Below are 17,764 nucleotides of genomic sequence, written 5' to 3' on the forward strand. Positions count from 1 at the left end.
GAACCTGGAAGCACTGGGCAGTAACCTTTCCCTTAAAGATGCATTTCAGAAGGCACATCCTTTGTCCTCTCTTTCCTCTCCAGCTCCAAGAGGAATCCGTGCAACGCCTCGCTGCCGCACGACAGCAGGAGCCCAGCCAGCCTGATCGGCCAGGAGGTGATTCTTGTCTTCTTTCTCCTGCTCTTGTTGGTCTGGTTCCTGAATCGAGAATTCGAAGTCAGCTACCGCCTACACTACCACGGGGACGTGGAGGCGGACCTGCACCGCACTAAGATCCAGAGCATGAGGGACCAGGCCGACTGGCTGCTGAGAAACATCATCCCCTACCACGTGGCCGAGCAGCTGAAGGTCTCCCAGACCTACTCGAAGAACCACGACAACGGAGGAGTCATCTTCGCCAGCATCGTCAACTTCAGCGAGTTCTATGAGGAGAACTACGAGGGCGGCAAGGAGTGCTACCGGGTCCTCAACGAGCTGATCGGGGACTTCGACGAGCTCCTGAGCAAGCCGGACTACAGCAGCATTGAGAAGATCAAGACCATCGGGGCCACATACATGGCCGCGTCGGGGCTGAACGCCACACAGTGCCGTGACGGCAGCCACCCGCAGGAGCACCTGCAGATCCTGTTTGAGTTTGCCAAGGAAATGATGCGCGTGGTGGACGACTTCAACAATAACATGCTCTGGTTCAACTTCAAGCTCAGGGTGGGCTTCAACCATGGGCCCCTGACGGCAGGCGTCATTGGCACCACCAAGCTGCTGTACGACATCTGGGGAGACACGGTCAACATCGCCAGCAGGATGGACACCACGGGGGTGGAGTGCCGCATCCAGGTCAGCGAGGAAAGCTACCGCGTCCTGAGCAAGATGGGCTACGACTTCGACTACAGAGGGACGGTGAACGTCAAGGGCAAAGGCCAGATGAAGACCTACCTGTACCCCAAGTGCACAGACAACGGGATGGTGCCGCAGCACCAGCTCTCCATCTCCCCCGACATCCGAGTCCAGGTGGACGGCAGCATCGGACGCTCCCCCACGGACGAGATCACCAACCTGGTGCCTTCCGTACAGAACCCAGACCAGGTGTCCCTGGGCTCCGAGAACAACACACAGGCCAGGGACACTCACCCGTCTTCTAAGAAACCCTGGAAGGAGCCCATCAAAGCCGAAGAAAGGTGTAGGTTCAGCAAAGCCATAGAGAAAAGCGACTGTGAAGAAGCAGGGGTGGAGGAAGCCAATGAACTCACCAAGCTCAACGTCTCAAAGAGGGCATGATGCGGCCCAGCGCCGCCCGCGGTGCTCTGTCCGTCCAGGTTCCACAGTTCCTGTCCCCGGACGTGGTGTCCTGTGGTCGTTGCAGCCCTAACTTCTGTGTGGATCACAGTTATTCAGGGTTCATCTTCATCCGTTTTTTTCCTCTTCCCCCTTGGTGTGACCATTTGGCAGTGTGGAGAACAAGTGCCTTCAGGGGCTGGCGCGGCCTGGAGTCCAGGGAAGGTGCGGCCAGGGTGTGGCGCTGGGTGGTGGTGGACGTTAAAACAGAAGCTGTGGTTAAAATATTATTTTTATTGCTTTTTCTCACGAGACACTTTTTTTTTTTGCTAATACAATGTTTTTGAGGTTTTTTTTCTGTATACGTACTAGTGTTTTTCCAGTGACCTGACCTTTCTATGTAAACACATAGACGCACACACACTTGCATTCATGAATCTGAGATCAAGTGCCAGTAACTCACTGGGCGGGGATGCTGGGGGGGTGCAGGCTGAGGACCGTAGAGGGCCATCAGCCAGGACACCGGTGTCCCCTGACATGCGCCTTCCAGGCCAGCCGGGCCCTCAGGGGCTGTGGCTGCACCCACCGCCCCCCACACCCAGCAGCTTTAGGGCTTCCTCCTCGTGCAGGCCGAGATTCCAAATGCTTACCGGCCTCACAGCTCATGAACCCAGGCCTCAGGTATCTAAAAGCCCTTTTTCATTCTGCTCCCGCCCCAAGGGGTCTTCCAGCTGGAGCGGAGGGGCTTGTCTTGGAAGCTGACTCAACTGAGAGGAAACGCAAAATAAACATCCAAGGGTTGCATTTATTTATTTATTTATTTATCAGGAAACGTGTGTGTCTTGGGGAGGGTTGCCGGGTCATTCTGTCTGGGGAAGGGCAGTAGGCTGAGGGGGCGGGGTGTGGTCACAGAGGGCACAGCAGAAGGATGAGAAGGTGTCCGTTAGTGCTTCAGCTACTCTGGGCCGCCTCCCCCGCCAGGGGCTGAGCAGGACCCCACTGGGCACGGCCTGCACACTCTGGGTCGGGGAAGCCCTCGGCCACCACTTTTAAAGCAAAAGCCCTCCTCCTGCTCCCCACCCAGGGGGTCTGCTCACGACAGGGGTGGGATCAGAACCGGCTCGCTGTGAAGCAGTTCTGGGCAGAGCACCATGGCCGCGGGCAGCGCTTGGCTTCCACATTCAGAAAGCTGCTCCATCCTTTCCTTTTCTCAGCCTGTGCAGGACCCATTTGTGGTGGGGTTGAGCCTGGTGAGTGGATCCCAGCCCTATTTAAATGGAGCTCTTACCCTGGAAGTAGGGACAGAATCGTCTGGATGGAAATGAGGTATGGAACCGGGGAAGTACAGAAAACCCAAGGAAATTGCTTCTGTGCCCTTTGTTGCTAATCCTGCTTGTAATTACCGTTTTGCCACATTGAGTCTGAAGTTTATGTAGGATTGAACTCAGGCCAGAGTTGCCCTGTCATAGTCATATGACACCTCATTCTTAAGGTGGCTGCAGCTCATGGGATATTTGAGGACTGGCTCCTGCTCTGTGTAAGGTCTTTTCCGATGTGCCCTGTGTATTTTCTTTTCACTGGTAAATCTCTATGTAGATTTCACATCTGCATTAAGTCTTGTTATCACTCCTCACCAAATACGTACAGAATCTGCCCTTCCCGGCATCATGAAGTATTGATTCTGGTCCCCCAGCTCCCCAGGGACATGCATGGCACAGACCCCAGCAGTACGGTTGTAGCCAGGATCTCCATGTCCAGGGAGATTTGCCTTCAGGTTTTACTGTCAGATTGTTGGTCTTCCAATGCTAGAGAAATAGAGAAAGGATGACTGTGACATTACCTCTTCTAAAGAATGTATTCTTATAAAATCCTGCAGAGATTTTATTTTTTCTGAAAAACACTACCTGATGCTCTCCTTGTCTGTCAGGCTTGTGGGCATGTCAGGGGTTCCTTCCATCAGTATTAAGACGTGTGTTGAGTGTGGGCCTCGCCCTCCACCATCTGGCTCCAGGCTCTGCAGCTTTGGTGGCGGCTAGGGGCCTGGGTGCTTCCTGCTGTTCCCCGTGTCTCTGCTGTTCCACTCAAAACATGCTCCACAGAGTTCATCTCTGCACACGCTTCCTCCCTATCAAACTTTTTTTTTTTCCCTTCCTCTCCTGCGATTCCTGGGAAGCCAAGAGGCTGCGGACGCAGGGAGAGAGTGGTGACGTCCACCTGTCCAGTTCAACATTGTGCAAATGGAAGCCTTTGTGGACGGTTTAAATTGTCTTTAAAAAAACACCCCGAGCGAGCCTTCCTAAGCAGCCAGTACAGATGTTCTCTTTGGGCCACCAGTGACCCAGGTCCTTCCCAGCCCCTGCTTGGAAGCATACCTCAGCACAGAACCACGGAGTGCCTGCACCCGCAGCGCCAGGCCTCTGACTCCGTGGGCATTGAGCAGACGGTGGCTGAAGACAGGCTTCTGAGCAGCGGGTTCAAGCGCTTCCGATTAGGTGGAGGCGTTCTTCAGAGCGGCAATACCTCCTGTGAACTTAGGGCAGGAAGCAATACTTCAGAATTGAATGTGTGTAAATAGTTGCTTTGAGTTGCAATTGCTAGTTCTTCTTGGCCTCAGGTCAGATCAAATTATATATGTATAAATATGTATAAACAAACACAAATAATTGCATCCAATGCAAACAAATGCAGAGCATCAGTTATGAAACCCTCACAGAGCTTGGAGGCTGCTCACGGCTCCGTTACCCTGACTGTGCTGTGGAGACACCTGCACATTTGCACTTCACATTGAGAGCCAAAGGGCCGCGTGCTTCCCCATTATGTGGGCTGTAGTGATTTGTAGTTTCCAAAGATCTGTCCGCGTTTGCATTTCTAGACTTTCGAAGTAAGCACTTTTTGGTGGTGGTTTCGAAAAATCACGTCATGCCTAGAATATGAAAATTAAATCTGCGAGAACCAATTGTTTGCGTTCTCCATCTTTCCTTTGCTCTACCCTTTTTAAGTTGTTAATCCTAATAATTTCAAAATGCACCCACTGAAGAAATGGACATTAAAATACTCTAAAATCTCAATATTTGATGCCTGGTATTTCCTCATCGACAAGATCGTTACCACTTCCGAGATTAGGGCGCTCCTTTTTCCCTGCCATTTGTGGCTGAAATAGGAAGCTTTGCAGGTCTTTTACATCGTGACTTTGAAAACAGGGCAACTAAAAACTCTTATTGTGTGTGTATGTGTGTGTGTGTGTGTTTTAAATGGACACATTTGCTACAGTGAACTTTGGTTGAGAATTATTTATTTTTACATGGAACAGAAGCAGGTTGCAGGACAAATTTTGCTTGCGACCACATCCTGATTTTTTTAGACCTTCTAAATAGTTTTTCCCGCAATATCTTCAGCAACTGACTGAGAAGATGAAGTAAGTTTTCTGAAAAGATGTGCCTGCATAGCCTCTTCCTTACAGAGTCCTGGGGTGCCTGTATCATGGGGAAGTCACAAACCCATTTCGGAATCTGTTTAAAGTCACAGAGCGTCTTTGCCAAAAATCACACATGCCATTTTACATGTCATAGGGGCTCACAGCACCTCCAAACCTGGAGCCAAATGCTGGCTCTGCTAGGGGGTTAGAGCCTCTTCCCCCAGGGTTTTTCCTGGAGAGTTCAGTATTAATGTGCAACTTCAAAGCACAGGACCCTCTTTTCGACTCAGCAAAGGGGATGCAGATGTGGCCCCAGGCCTTGCTCATCAGATCAGAGGGATCCAGCTTCTAGGTGATCCTCCACTGGAGCCTGGTACCTGTGAGGACACTGCTTGTTGACGAGGGTGCTCTTTCCTCTGAGTCCGCGCTGCAGGCATTCCTAGGAACCTTCCGGAGGTAAGGGACTATTTGTCTTTGTTGCGTTTCTCTAGTAGAAAGGACACCCCAGGGACTTTGGGGGGTTTCTCAAACAGTCTAGAAAGGCAGCCTCTAATTTTTGCAGTAAACCTCAGGACTTATCATTTATGGCTTCTCTTTCATCTATTCTTTTTTTTTTTTAATCTTTTCACTCTCATATTAGGGAGAGTTTTAAAATAAGTGTAATGAAGAATCGACCTTACCCAAATAGAGGGCTGGCCTTTTCTCTGGTTTCTTGGGAATTGATCTCTGAGCTCTTGGAATATCATGCCTGATAAGTGTCTCTGTTTAACTGGGGCTTTGGGCCCCACCAGGTAGTCCAAAGGTGTCGTTTAGTGTGGTGATCACATGGTATTCACTTGACCTCTGCAGGGGCTGGAGACGAGTTATCTACTTTTATCTAAAATCTCTTTCACACGTGGTTGCTTTTCTCTGCTGTGGGAATCTGTCGTTGTGGCCGCCTGGGATGGATCCCAAGTACCAGGGAGAGGAAGCTAACTGGGGCAGGAGATAAGTGAGAGGAAGTGATTAAGAAAAAGTACAGAGTTGCACACCATGTAGGCGTAAACTCAAAACCTTCCCAAGTGTCTATTTTTATACTGTTCCTTTGTAAAAATTGGTTTTTAAATAACACGACTCCAAAGAGTTGTTACTGTATGTCAGAATAACTTAAGCGTGGGGAATTCTCACATCCCTTCTGGGCCTGAAAGTTGGAAAGAGAAAGAAATTACGCAATCAGGTATTGAGCAATCTGAGTGCCTCCCGAAACCTCAGTCATCAGCAGCAGCGATTCCTAACGTTTTTTTGGGCTCGCAAAGCCTTTGATAATTTGATGAAAGTTGTGGCTCCTTCATCCAGAAAAAAAAATGCACATCAAAATAAACCCACTTCGTGGGCTTCCCTGGTGGCGCAGTGGTTGAGAGTCTGCCTGCCGATGCAGGGGACACGGGTTCGTGCCCCTGTCCGGGAAGATCCCACATGCCGCGGAGCAGCTAGGCCCGTGAGCCATGGCCGCTGAGCCTGCGCGTCCGGAACCTGTGCTCCACAACGGGAGAGGCCACAACAGTGAGAGGCCCACATACCGCAAAAAATAAATAAATAAAAATTTAAAAATCCACTTCATGTTCCTGGATCCAAATCCAATACCCATGATCTACAATAACAGGAGGAATGGTGATTTTTAATTATAAGTATCTGCAGGTGAGGTTTCCAAGCACTTCTGGACTCTCTACTGGAAACGTGATTAAACAGGTTAATGCTGCTTGTTTATATATGCATTTCCAATCCAATTATATTTTAGACTTTAATGTGTGAGTTACCTAAGTACATCTGAAGAGGCACTCAAAGAACTTTTCAATATAAAGACAAAGTTCATCAGATTCTTTCCCAACAGATAAATAACGATTAGACAGTGTTTTACTGAGTACCCTACTATGTGCCAAAGCTCCTTTCACTTAGGTGGTGACAGTGCTGTGATACTTGAGAATATTTGAGGAGCACCTGTGATTAGTCACTGTTTTTCCCGACGGCTCTCCTGTTAGGAGTCCCACCAGGAAACAGAAGGGAATTTTTAGACATCCCTCTCCTTGCTGACATTTTTATTTTTTATTTTTATTTTTAAAATTTATTTATTTATTTATTTTTGGCTGTTTTGGGTCTTCGTTTCTGTGCGAGGGCTTTCTCCAGATACGGCAAGCGGGGGCCACTCTTCATCAAGGTGCGCGGGCCTCTCACTATCGCGGCCTCTCCAGACGCGCAGGCTCAGTAGTTGTGGCTCACGGGCCCAGTTGCTCCGCAGCATGTGGGATCTTCCCAGACCAGGGCTCGAACCCGTGTCCCCTGCACTGGCAGGCAGATTCTCAACCACTGCGCCACCAGGGAAGACCCTTGCTGACATTTTTAAATGGTGGCACCTTAGTGTCATCTGTACCCCATCAGAGATGATCTTTGTGTTATGGTCTTATGGAATATTCAGTCTTTCAAGAAAGAGCAACAGATGAGGACCATTCAGGGAAAACAACTGCACCAATATTGTGTTGGTCCCTCCCTGAGAGAGGGGCCACTCCACATGGTCATATATTTTATTTTTAAAACAATCCTGATGGCGACTGGGGTCCCAGCTCGAGGGTCTCAGAGCTGAGCAGAACAAGGCACTGGCTTGGACTGACGGGGCCGGTGGTGGCCTTTCAGGAACCACACCCCCAGTGAAAGGTCTCCCTGCCCCCCCCACGCCACCACCCACCCCCAGAATTGCAAGGGGTTGGAGGACTAGAGCCTCTGCTGACCCCACCTCCTTCCAAGTGACCTCCAGCAGGCTACAGTCTTCTCAGAGCTGCTCTTTCTCTGTCTTCCTCTGGGCTTTTTTTTTTTTTGCTGTACGCGGGTGTCTCACTGTTGTGGCCTCTCCCATTGCGGAGCACAGGCTCCGGACGCGCAGGCTCAGCGGCCATGGCTCACGGGCCCAGCCGCTCCGCGGCATGTGGGATCCTCCCAAACCGGGGCACGAACCCGTGTCCCCTGCATTGGTAGGCAAACTCTCAACCACTGCGCCACCAGGGAAGCCCTCCTCTGGGCTTCTTGATCTTCTCAGCAAACAAAATTCTTGCCCTCTAGGTTGACAGGGCGAGGACTGATAGCAGAAAGGGGGAATTGTTTGGACTTGTCCATGTGATTCCAGGGAAAGGAGCAGAATGGGGGTGACATGGCCTCACACGCTCCCCTTGGAGTCCCATGGCATAGACAGCCTCGCACCCAAGGCATCCGTCTCGAATCCTGCCAGGTTCCCACCCTCTGAGGTCCCCAGCTCTGGTCTCCCCGTCTCATGGAAGGCCACTCCTCCTCTCTACCTGCGGCCACCACCTGCATTCCACCATCACCTTTGACCTCCCAAGTAGGTTTCAGTGCTGTGTTACCTCACTCCCAAACTTCAGGAGTACAGATAAACCTATGGCAACGCGGCGAGCGGGCACTTTATTGATTTAAAGAAAGTAACTCTTTAGCTGTGAAATTCAGTTCTCACACATGCAAATGTGCCTCTACACATAAGGCAGCCTCCCATTATATGATAGTTTTCTGCCAAGGAACTCAAGACACCTGGAACCCTTTCTGTCCTCATGATGCCTCACCGAAGGCAGAGGTGGTTTTTCCTGTCCAACAGATTCGAAAGTTCAGGTTCAGCGTAGCTGAGCGGCTTGCCCCCCTCAGCCAGTCATTGCCAGTGATTCCCAGCTGCACAGCCAGAGACAGAGCATGCTGCCAGTCCAGACCATCTCATGGCTTGCCCCCCCTTCCTTTGCAAGAAAAGAACAAAGAATCCAGGTGGTGGGATGAGACATGGTGCATTTAAATGGTGAGATTAGACAGTAGGTCAGCAAGTGACTGACAAGGTAAATCCGTCTCCCCTTCTCTCCCTCTCCCCTTCTTTTTGTAAGACGGGATACTTGAATTGTGTGTGGAATGTTTAAGGTATTGTCTAGTGTCTGCTTAGAATGGAAAAGTTTTCAGATTATTCAAGTGTCTATATGGACTTGTGTCCATCGGCTAACCAAGACCATCAGGGAATTGAGGCCAAGTTTGCAACACATCGGTGCCTTGGGAAAGATCTGTATAAAACACAGATTATGTTGGTGTCCTGTGCGTCCTGCTAATGTAGCAGAACTAGATCAGGTACCTTGAACACAAGATCCGTTTTTTTCCCCAACTGTTGATTACACAATAAATTTGTTATTATGTGTAATGTTAAGTTGTTTTTAAAATGCCCTTGTATATCTGCACATCTCCAGAATTTCAGGGAAGTATTAGAGGGGAAAGAAAAAACTAAATATTTTTTGGCCATTTAACTTGAAATATCATAAAACATAATTCACAATTTCTATGCCAATTTGGGGACCTTGGGCAAAAAAACGACTTTGTTGACTACAAAGGAGCAAGGAAGCCAATAGTTTAGAAGCAAATCTTATAACATGGTGAGTTGGTGGAACTTTTCTTTTGTAATTCTGATTTGCTGGAGTGATATCTCTTCTTCCTCAAGAGTAAAGACTTCTGATGGCATCACAGATACATCTAGAGTGTTAGCACAGAATAACGTGGCTAAATGTTGCCCTTGGTCTCCTATTTCTATTGTTAATTGCATGACAGGTTGTACTTTCCAAAAATTTCAATCAAGGACTTCCAGAGACTTCTAAAGATCCTAATCTACTGTAGTACCTGGAGAGCTTTTGGATTTGGTTGGTTGGTTGGTTTTTTAATATTGAAGAATGTGATTTATGTGAACTTTCAGGAAATTAATTCAACTAAAGCCTAAATCTAAGAAGATAAGGTAAAACTTTTTGGGAAAAAAAAAGAGATTTGAAGCACTTATCCAGATAATTTAGGATAAAAGCATCCTTTTGCCTAAAATATTTCAAATGAGACAAAATGAATTTATTGCATGAATCACATGGATAGTGATCCAAATTCTTCAGTTCACTTTTCTTATGCAGCCAATACAATGGGCTGCTTCAATCCCTTCAGCATCTCATTTCCAAATGTCCTCATCTTCTGCCACTGTCTGTTTTGTTGGCAGAATTACAATAGGAACAGACCTGCATGCTTTGAGGGAAAACCTAGCATATTCTTGTGAACTAGCCATTCAGTAGTTACCGGGACTCCAAAGGAGTTTGCCTGTGTTCCTGACTGGTGGTTCCTGTCACCGACTCAAACACAAGACGTCCCGCATCTGTTCCCGTAGCAACAGCCCCATGGATGACCTCTGGCAGGAGCTCTGTAGTGCCAGCGTGACCGTCCCATGTGCCCGAGACAGTCTGGCAGCCAAGAGGAGACTGGCCTTCCTCCCTCTCTTCCCTCTGAAGTGCAGGAAGGCAGCCTCATGCACTGGCCCCGCTTGAGACACTCCAAAACCCTCACCATAAACTGCCACCAAGTCCTGGGCAAGCCTGTGGCACCCACTACCCTTCAGAAGATCGTCTGCAAGTCCCTTCTGGGTTTAGCCTCAAGAAGCTGCCAGAGCAGCGAGCTGGGACTTTGGGCCTGATCCAGACTCACAAAGAGGCTCTTCATCCATCCAGTCCTGGGCTGGCCCAGGCAGCAGTGAGCCAGACTCTCAGACCAGCGTGGAAGCCAAACAGAGACCCCTGCCAATCCCACCAATGGTCCTGGGGTCTCTAAAGCGGTCCTTGGACTTGGGGGAGGTCAGGGACAGAGCAGAGGACCAGCTGGGAACACCCAGAAAAGTGGATGTCGGCAAAGTGGGGTCTCCAGCGTTCAGTGACCTAACGCAGCAGGGGCCTGGCCCCTTGTGTGCCACCACTGCAGCTGCATCGTAAGCCATTGGACGGGGTGTGCCAGACAGGGCCTCCACGGGCACACCCTCTTCACTCTACCGCATCCAACCGAAGAACCAATAACACACAATGAGCACCAGTGAAAAACCGAGAGCCTTAACATCCTCTAGGAAACCCTGTGTCGTTTTCATGGTTTGTAACAGACAGCGTTACAGGATGGAGCCATCCCTGAGATGATCCAGTTACTAACATCAATGTCCACCGTCTCAATCCATGCACTTATCTTCATACCAAAACCAGTTCTGTGAGGCTCCCGAGCTGTGATGTAACGCAACAGGTCAGCATCACCCCATCCTGACAGCTTTGTCCTGACAGGTCGCCAGAGCGTGTTTTCCTTGTTTTCGGTGTTGCATCACCACGAAGGGGCAACAATGGTTTGTTCCAGCAGCGTTTTGGCCATGGGTGGTTGCATGCTCCATCCTAGAATGGTCGTTCTTACACGTGGCCCCTTGCTTGTCATGGAATACAGAAAGCAATCACGGAAAAGTGTAAATCAGCTTTCCGTTGCAGAAGCATGGATAGTTTCCTTTTTTAATCGTCATGTTTTCTAGAAACTGCTCGTGGTTCTTCCTTTCCTCCCCTCCAACCTTCTTCTCATCTGCACTTTCCCATCACCTCTTTTCCACAAGATGAAAGCACTGCTGAGAGGGGAACTCCGTTTTCTTTCAGATAAAGGGAAGGAGCCTAATTGTAAATTTTAAACATATGTAAGAAACTGCTTATGTTCTGTCAACAACCCAAAACAGGAAGAATTGTATCTGTGAACTATTAAGCTGTATCTGTATATAGATAAAAAGCCCATTATCTTTAATTCATCACTACAGACCTTGTAATCTGTTGTACATTAAAATGTTTTACTGTATCAGAGAGAACGTCACGCTACAGATCCAGAGAAGCTGGGGAAATAATTCAAAATACAGTATAATTAACTCAAATCTTGTTGTTTGTTTATTCTGGGCATGGCACAATTTCAAGTGGAAGATGTGCTGACTATAAATTATCAACCAGAAACTGAATTTATCTGTGAGACTCCTGAGACCTCTCTAAGGCAGCGCCACTCACAGAGCTCATGGTGTGTGGGTTCACCGTGCAGCCCAAGGGGTCGCAAGCTGGTCGTTGCATTTTAATCCAGATGCAGGCATTTCGGGAAGAAGGTGCTGCAGCCTGCACCCAGCCTGCCTCCCGCCGGGCCTCTGTCAGCTTGCTTTAGCTTGAAAAGAAGTGTTCAGAACAGAGAGCAGCTGCAAATGTTCAGGACCTCGAGTGTACTCTTGGGATCAGAAGTTTCAGTACCTCCTTTCCTCCAGCAGAATGTGTGCAGACAGGCAAGTAGAGAAAGAGGGCAAAGGAGCCCCCCTCCCTGAGGGTCTCTCCCAACGCTGAAAGGGCCGGAGAGGCCTCCCTGCTAAGAAACATGGATGGGGGAGTGGCAAGCCTTCTCCGTGATTTCACTGGAGTTTGTTCAACCCTGAGCTGAGCTCATGGACAGGAGTGAACCAAAACTTGTTTTCTTTGGACTGTTTTGAGCCAAAATAGAAGAAAAGGGCTCATTTTTTCCAGTGATTTTTTTTTTTTTTTGATCAATAGTACAAATCCAAAGTAAGTGTTTATTCACTGGCCCAGTTTCCCAATCTTTTCACTTAGAAGCATGACGGCCAATTCCATGGGTTGTAAGAATATTCTGAAAACGAGCCCACAAGCTGAGGCGCCCAGGAATCATAGAATGGTCTTTCCCTGTGTGTTTGGGTCAGATTTCCTGCACCAACTGTGAAGTATATAATTCTTGACGCTGAGCTTGACTTTTTTAGCTGGTGTTGGGTATACAGGTGTGTGAAGCTGATTAGCAAACACCATACAGAGAAGCTGCACTCCTCCTGGGAGGAGACCTGCCTTTTTTGTTGTTTTTAAAGTCAGCCCAACCATCTAGAGAGAGAAAAGTCTTATCCTTCTAGCAACCTAGTGATGTGTGTGTGTGGGGGGGGGGTGGGGGTGGAGAAAGGTGTTTAATGTGCATATTAACAAATGCCCTGATGGCTAAATGTTCTTGTCCACGAAGGAAACATTGCTCACCTCTTTTTTTCCAGTTATCAAGCTCGTGTGAAAATAAGAAAGCATCCCGTTAAATAGTATCCCTTTACATGCCCTGGAAGGGACCTTTCCAGCCAGGAGGCTCTCCTGACACTGAAATAGTCACCTGGTGGCCCCTCAGACCTTCCCTGTGTGGTCAGACACCGGGCATTCCTTGTCCCTCACCACCTGGAGAGACACAGCCAACACACCGAGGCTGCGCTCTTCTGGAAACGTTCTTCTGGAAAACAAGAAAGTACCTTATATAACAAATTCTCACAGCCAAAGGGATCTGGGAGCAAATGTTAAAATTGAAGGGTATCATTCTCCATTTTTAGAAGGGTATTCGTTTGAGTTTTGATTTATCAATTCGCTTTTTTGTAGGGCTTTCTTTTCTTTTTTTAATTAAATTGCTCTGTTGTGAGGTAGTCATTTTAATTTCATGGCTTTCATAAGTTTACAGGAACATAAAAATTTGATGCCAGTGAAATTCATTAGAATTCTCCATTATCCTGTGGATTTAGTGCTCATCTGTCCTGCATATGTTTCCAGTGGTGGCTTACCACCGTCCTCACCATCTATCGGCCATATGCCCACGCATCATGCACGCAGAGACGCGCAAGCACGGGGACCCAAGGCTGGTCATAAAACAAGGCCATCTCTGACGTGGGTTCAAACCCTCACCAAGGCGAGTGCCAGGGAAAGGCAATTGGTGTGCTCTGGACAAGAGATTTAGAAACAATCCTTCCAGCTCAGCAAACGTCACTTTGTTTCTGTCTGCTTTCCCCTTCATTTGCAATAAACCTGACAAAAACTTCCAGAATGAGAATGAGAGTGTTCTTATTGGAAGGAGACGCTGGCAGGCAGCCACAGACTCAAAGGACAAAAGCTAATTTTGCTCTTGTGTTTCCGCCAATAACTCCTTGGCCCCCACGCGCTCTGCACAGGCTGAGCCTGAGGGGGATCCGGATGGGTCAGCTGCATGCAGGCCACCGAAAACCCTCAGCGGAGAAAGGGAGCTTCCTCTGCTCTGGAACAAACTGTTTCCCTGCTAGTCTGGCCACTCAGCCCACATAACTGAGCAATCCCACCTCCTGGGGTCATCAATCACTCAGCTTGAGCCCAGGGACGTCCACTTGCATCTGGCCTCCCTGACCTGTTCTCCCCACCCCCCACCCCGCCCCGTTAGAGGGGAATCCTTCACTTTATGAAGGAAAGAAGGGAGGGGGGAAGAAGGAAGGTTAGAGAGAGAGATGGAAGGAAGAAGAAAAGGAAGGAAAGAGAGAGGGAAGGTTGGGGGCAGGGAGAAAAGAAAAGAAAAAGGGAGAAAGCGAGCGAGAGAAAAGGCAGGCAAATGCTTTTACTGCCTTTAAAGTGGATTTGATTTTTAAAATGCATTTCTGGATCATGTTTTCAGAACCCGTCTCCTGCAGTAAGTGTCCTGCCGCTGGTGACAGAGGAGAGCTGGAGTTTAACACCTTGTTGGGGGCAGGGGGGTCCTCCCCGTTCCGGTTTCAAGCTGAACCACGGAAGGCACTGGAGTTGGTTGTTCCCTCCGCAGCTGGCGAGGTGCCGCACCACCACCCTTCCAATGTGGGGGGAGGGGAAGGAGCATCCTAGTTTTCCGAGAAGAGGAACAAGACTAACTTGGGCCTAACAGGGCTTGGAGAAAAGACTCAAGGCTCCTGAAGGACGCTGCCATCAGGCCCCACCAGAAGAGGGGTGGGATGAGGGGTGAGGGTTTAGCCCCTAACGAGCTCTCCTGGACCCTGGAGCTCCCGCCGGACACAGCCAGCAGAGGAGGCCCAGGGCCAGGAAGCCTACACCAGGCGTAGGAGAAGCTCTGTGGATGGGCTGGCGACCTCTTTAGCCAGAGGCCCAGGAGACCCTGAAGGGGAAAGGCCAGGACCACCATCGCACTTCCTGGGAAGGGACAGAGCCCTCCTTAGCCTCCTAGTGGCTGTTCCTTCACCCACAGAGACAGCCTGGCAGCTGAGGGCCCAAAACCCTGGGGCCCGGCCTGAGTCTGTGAGAAATAAGCTCTCTCATCCTATCCAAAAGCCCTTCAGAGAGTTGAGGCCACGTCAGGAGAGGTGAGCCCCAGGAATCGGCTCTGCAGGGGAGAACCCCCCCAACAGTGACATGTAGCCCAGCAGTGGGACCTGGAATGTCCCAGAAACATTAAAGCTTGGGGTGGGGGGTGGGGTGAGAGCGACTCAGGAGCAGAGCTGAAGTCAGGAGGAAGGAGCCACTGAAAGAGGCTCCTTTCATGCGGAGCCCAAGGCTATAAATAACCAGGCAGCTGCTCCACAGCTGGTGCAGGGCCCGTCTGGGCAGGGGGAGGTGACTCAGGGTGGTAAGACAGCAGCCCCCCTGCACTTGAGCTGCGGGGCTGTGGCCTGGACGGCGGAGATGCAGCAAGCCCCCCTCCTGACACCTGGAGCTGGCAGCCGGACAAGACGGAACAAAGCGACACAGGGCCTGCTGCGCGACCCTTCTTTCCAAGGACACTCCCTGCTACCCTGGCCCTGCTGTTTGCACGTCAGCATTGGCGCTTATTTTTTACAAAGCCTTTTTTTCTTTTTATTGAGATGTAACATCAGTGACGCACAAATAACTTGGTGAGTTTTTATGTATTTCTATACCTACCTGCCTATCACCCGGATCAAGGTAGAGGACATTTTGAGCAGCTCAGTGGACAATCTTGTGCTGTGTCATCAAAGCCCCAACCATCCAAGGCGAACCCCTGTTTTGATCTCTACCATTGTAGATTGCGTCTTCCTTTCAACTTCATGGCTGATTCATCTCACTGGAATCCCACAGGAAGCACTGCTTTGCATCTGGTTTCTTTCAGGCACTGACATGCCTGTGAGATTCCTCCACCTCTTGAGTAGCAAAACTTTGTCCTTTTTCACTGCTTTGTATTATTCCATCGTATCAGGAAACCATGATTTATTTCTTCATCCTCTTGCTAAGGGTCACTGGGCTGTTTCCAGTTTGGAGCTTTGATGAATAACACTGCATTGGGCATTCTTTCAGTGTTAGCATATGTCAGAGCATGTTTGGAAATAAATTCTGCTGAGGATCTGTCTGGTACACCCTCAATGGATGGCAATTTGGCAACAGTGGTCAAAATTAGAAAAGCACACACCCTTCTGGGAATTTATTCTGCAGATATGCTCAAACATGCAAAATACCTTGTGCACAAGGTTCTTCGTTTCAGCATTTATTTGTAAAAGCTAGAGTTCTGTCTTTTTTTTGTTATGTTCCTTATATAGTCTGGATACTAGACCCTTATCAGACATACAATTTGCAACTATTTTCTCCCATTCTCTATAGGTTGTCCTTTCACTTTCTTGATAATATCCACTGATATAGTTTTTCATTTTGATCAAGTCCAATAGATCTAGTTTTTCTTTTGTTGCTATGCTTTTAGTGTCATGTCTAAGATTCTATTGCCAAAACGAAAGTCACGAAGATTTACCCCTAAGAGGTTCATAGAACATAAACCCCACTTCTTAAGTGTGGGCTGCACATCGTGATTTTGCTCCAAAGAGCACAGTATGGAAAAGGAAAAGAAAGGGAAAGCTGTATAGCAGAGAAACCTGACCAACATACCTCGGCCAGGTGATCAAGGTGCTAAGTCAACAGTGATAAGTCTTGTTGATGGCACGGACTCTCAACATGATGAGAATGGCACTCTTATGGGCTAACCTGTTTCCCCCGCCCAAATTCATATATTGAAGTCCTAACTCCAAGTACCTCATAATGTGAACATATTTGGAGAGAGGATCTTTAAGGAGATGATTAAGGTTACATGGGGTCATTGGGATGGGCCCTCAACCAATATGACTGGTGTCCTTATAAGAGGAGAAGGTTAGGACAGAGATAGGCACAAGGACAACCATGTGAGGACACAGGGAGAAGGTGGCAGTCTACAAACCAAGGAGAGAGGCCTCAGAAGAAACCAACCTAGCTGAAAACTTGAGTGTAGACTTCCAGCCTCAGGAACTGTGAGAGAATAAACTTCTGCTGTTTAAGTCACCTGGAGCAGAATAAACAGGCCCTTTACCTCTGAGGAATTCCACTCAAAACCCATAACCCCATTCTAATCATGAGAAAAATACCAGAAATATCCCAGTTAGGGACATTCTACAAAATACCCAACCAGTCCTCCTCAAAACTGCTAAGGTTATCAAAAGTCAAGGTTAAAAAAAAAAAAAAACCTGAGAAATTGTCACAGCCAAGGGGAACCTGAGGAGACATGACAACTAAATGGTGTCCTGGATGGAACCCTGGAACAGAAAAGGGACCTCAGGTAAAAACTAAGGAAAGCAGAACAAAATGTGAACTTTAGTTAATTGTGACAAATGTACCTCACTCACGTCAGATGTTAGTAACAGAGGAAACTGGGTGTGAAGGATGTGGACAGTCTGTACTCTCATCACAACTTTTCTAAAGCTATAATAAAATTAAAAGTTTATTTTTAAAAATGGACAAAAGGTTTGAATGGACGTTTCAACAAAAATATGCAAATGGCCAATAAGCACATGAAAAGGTGCTCAACATTATCATTCATTAGGAAAATGTAAATTAAAATTACAGTTAGATGGGAATTCCCCGGCAGTCCAGTGGTTAGGTGCTTTCATTGCCGAGGCCGCCGGTTCAATCCCTGGTTGGGGAACTAAGAAATGCAAGCCAGGCGGCACGGCCAAAAATAAATAAATAAAATAAAATAGACTTAAAAAAAAACCCCTACAATTAGGTGCCACTTCACACCCACTAGGATGGCTATAATCAAGAAGAAATAACAAATGTTGGCAAGGATGTGGAGAACTGGAATCATTATACGTTACTGATGGGAATTTAAAATGGTACAGCCACTATGGAAAAAAAAAAATTTGGCAGAGTTTAAAAATGTTAAGCATAAACATACCATAATATCCGGTAATTCTCCTTCTAGATACTTACCAAGGAGACATGAAAACATCTGTCCACACATTTACTTGAATGTGACTGTTCATAGATGCATTATTCATAAAAGCCAAAAAATGAAAATAACCCAAATGTGTCATCAATTAATAATGGGTAAGTAAAATGTGGCCCATCCAAACAATAGAATATTATTCATCCATAAAGAAGAATGAATCACTGACACAACTACAACACGGATGAACCTTGAAAACATGAT

The 17,764-nt window shown here is 48.0% G+C and overlaps 1 protein-coding gene across 2 annotated transcripts in view; it reads left to right on the forward strand.

Annotated features, from left to right (window-relative positions):
- Positions 1–15,658, forward strand: part of ADCY9 (adenylate cyclase 9) — a 188,863-nt gene extending 173,205 nt beyond the window's left edge. The window contains exons 10-11 of one of the 2 annotated variants that reach the window (XR_012326136.1): positions 84–8,550; positions 13,991–15,658. Coding sequence is in view for 1 of the 2 variants with exons in the window: in XM_033839103.2 (XP_033694994.1) it covers positions 84–1,275 (1,192 nt within the window). In the remaining variant the exon portion in view is untranslated. Of the gene's footprint in view, positions 1–83; positions 8,551–13,990 lie in introns of those variants that run through there. The other variant, XM_033839103.2, reaches the window with a different exon arrangement.
- The last annotated feature ends 2,106 nt before the right edge of the window (positions 15,659–17,764 follow it).

This window comes from Tursiops truncatus, chromosome 15 (assembly GCF_011762595.2).
Source record: "Tursiops truncatus isolate mTurTru1 chromosome 15, mTurTru1.mat.Y, whole genome shotgun sequence".
NCBI lineage: Eukaryota > Metazoa > Chordata > Mammalia > Artiodactyla > Delphinidae > Tursiops > Tursiops truncatus.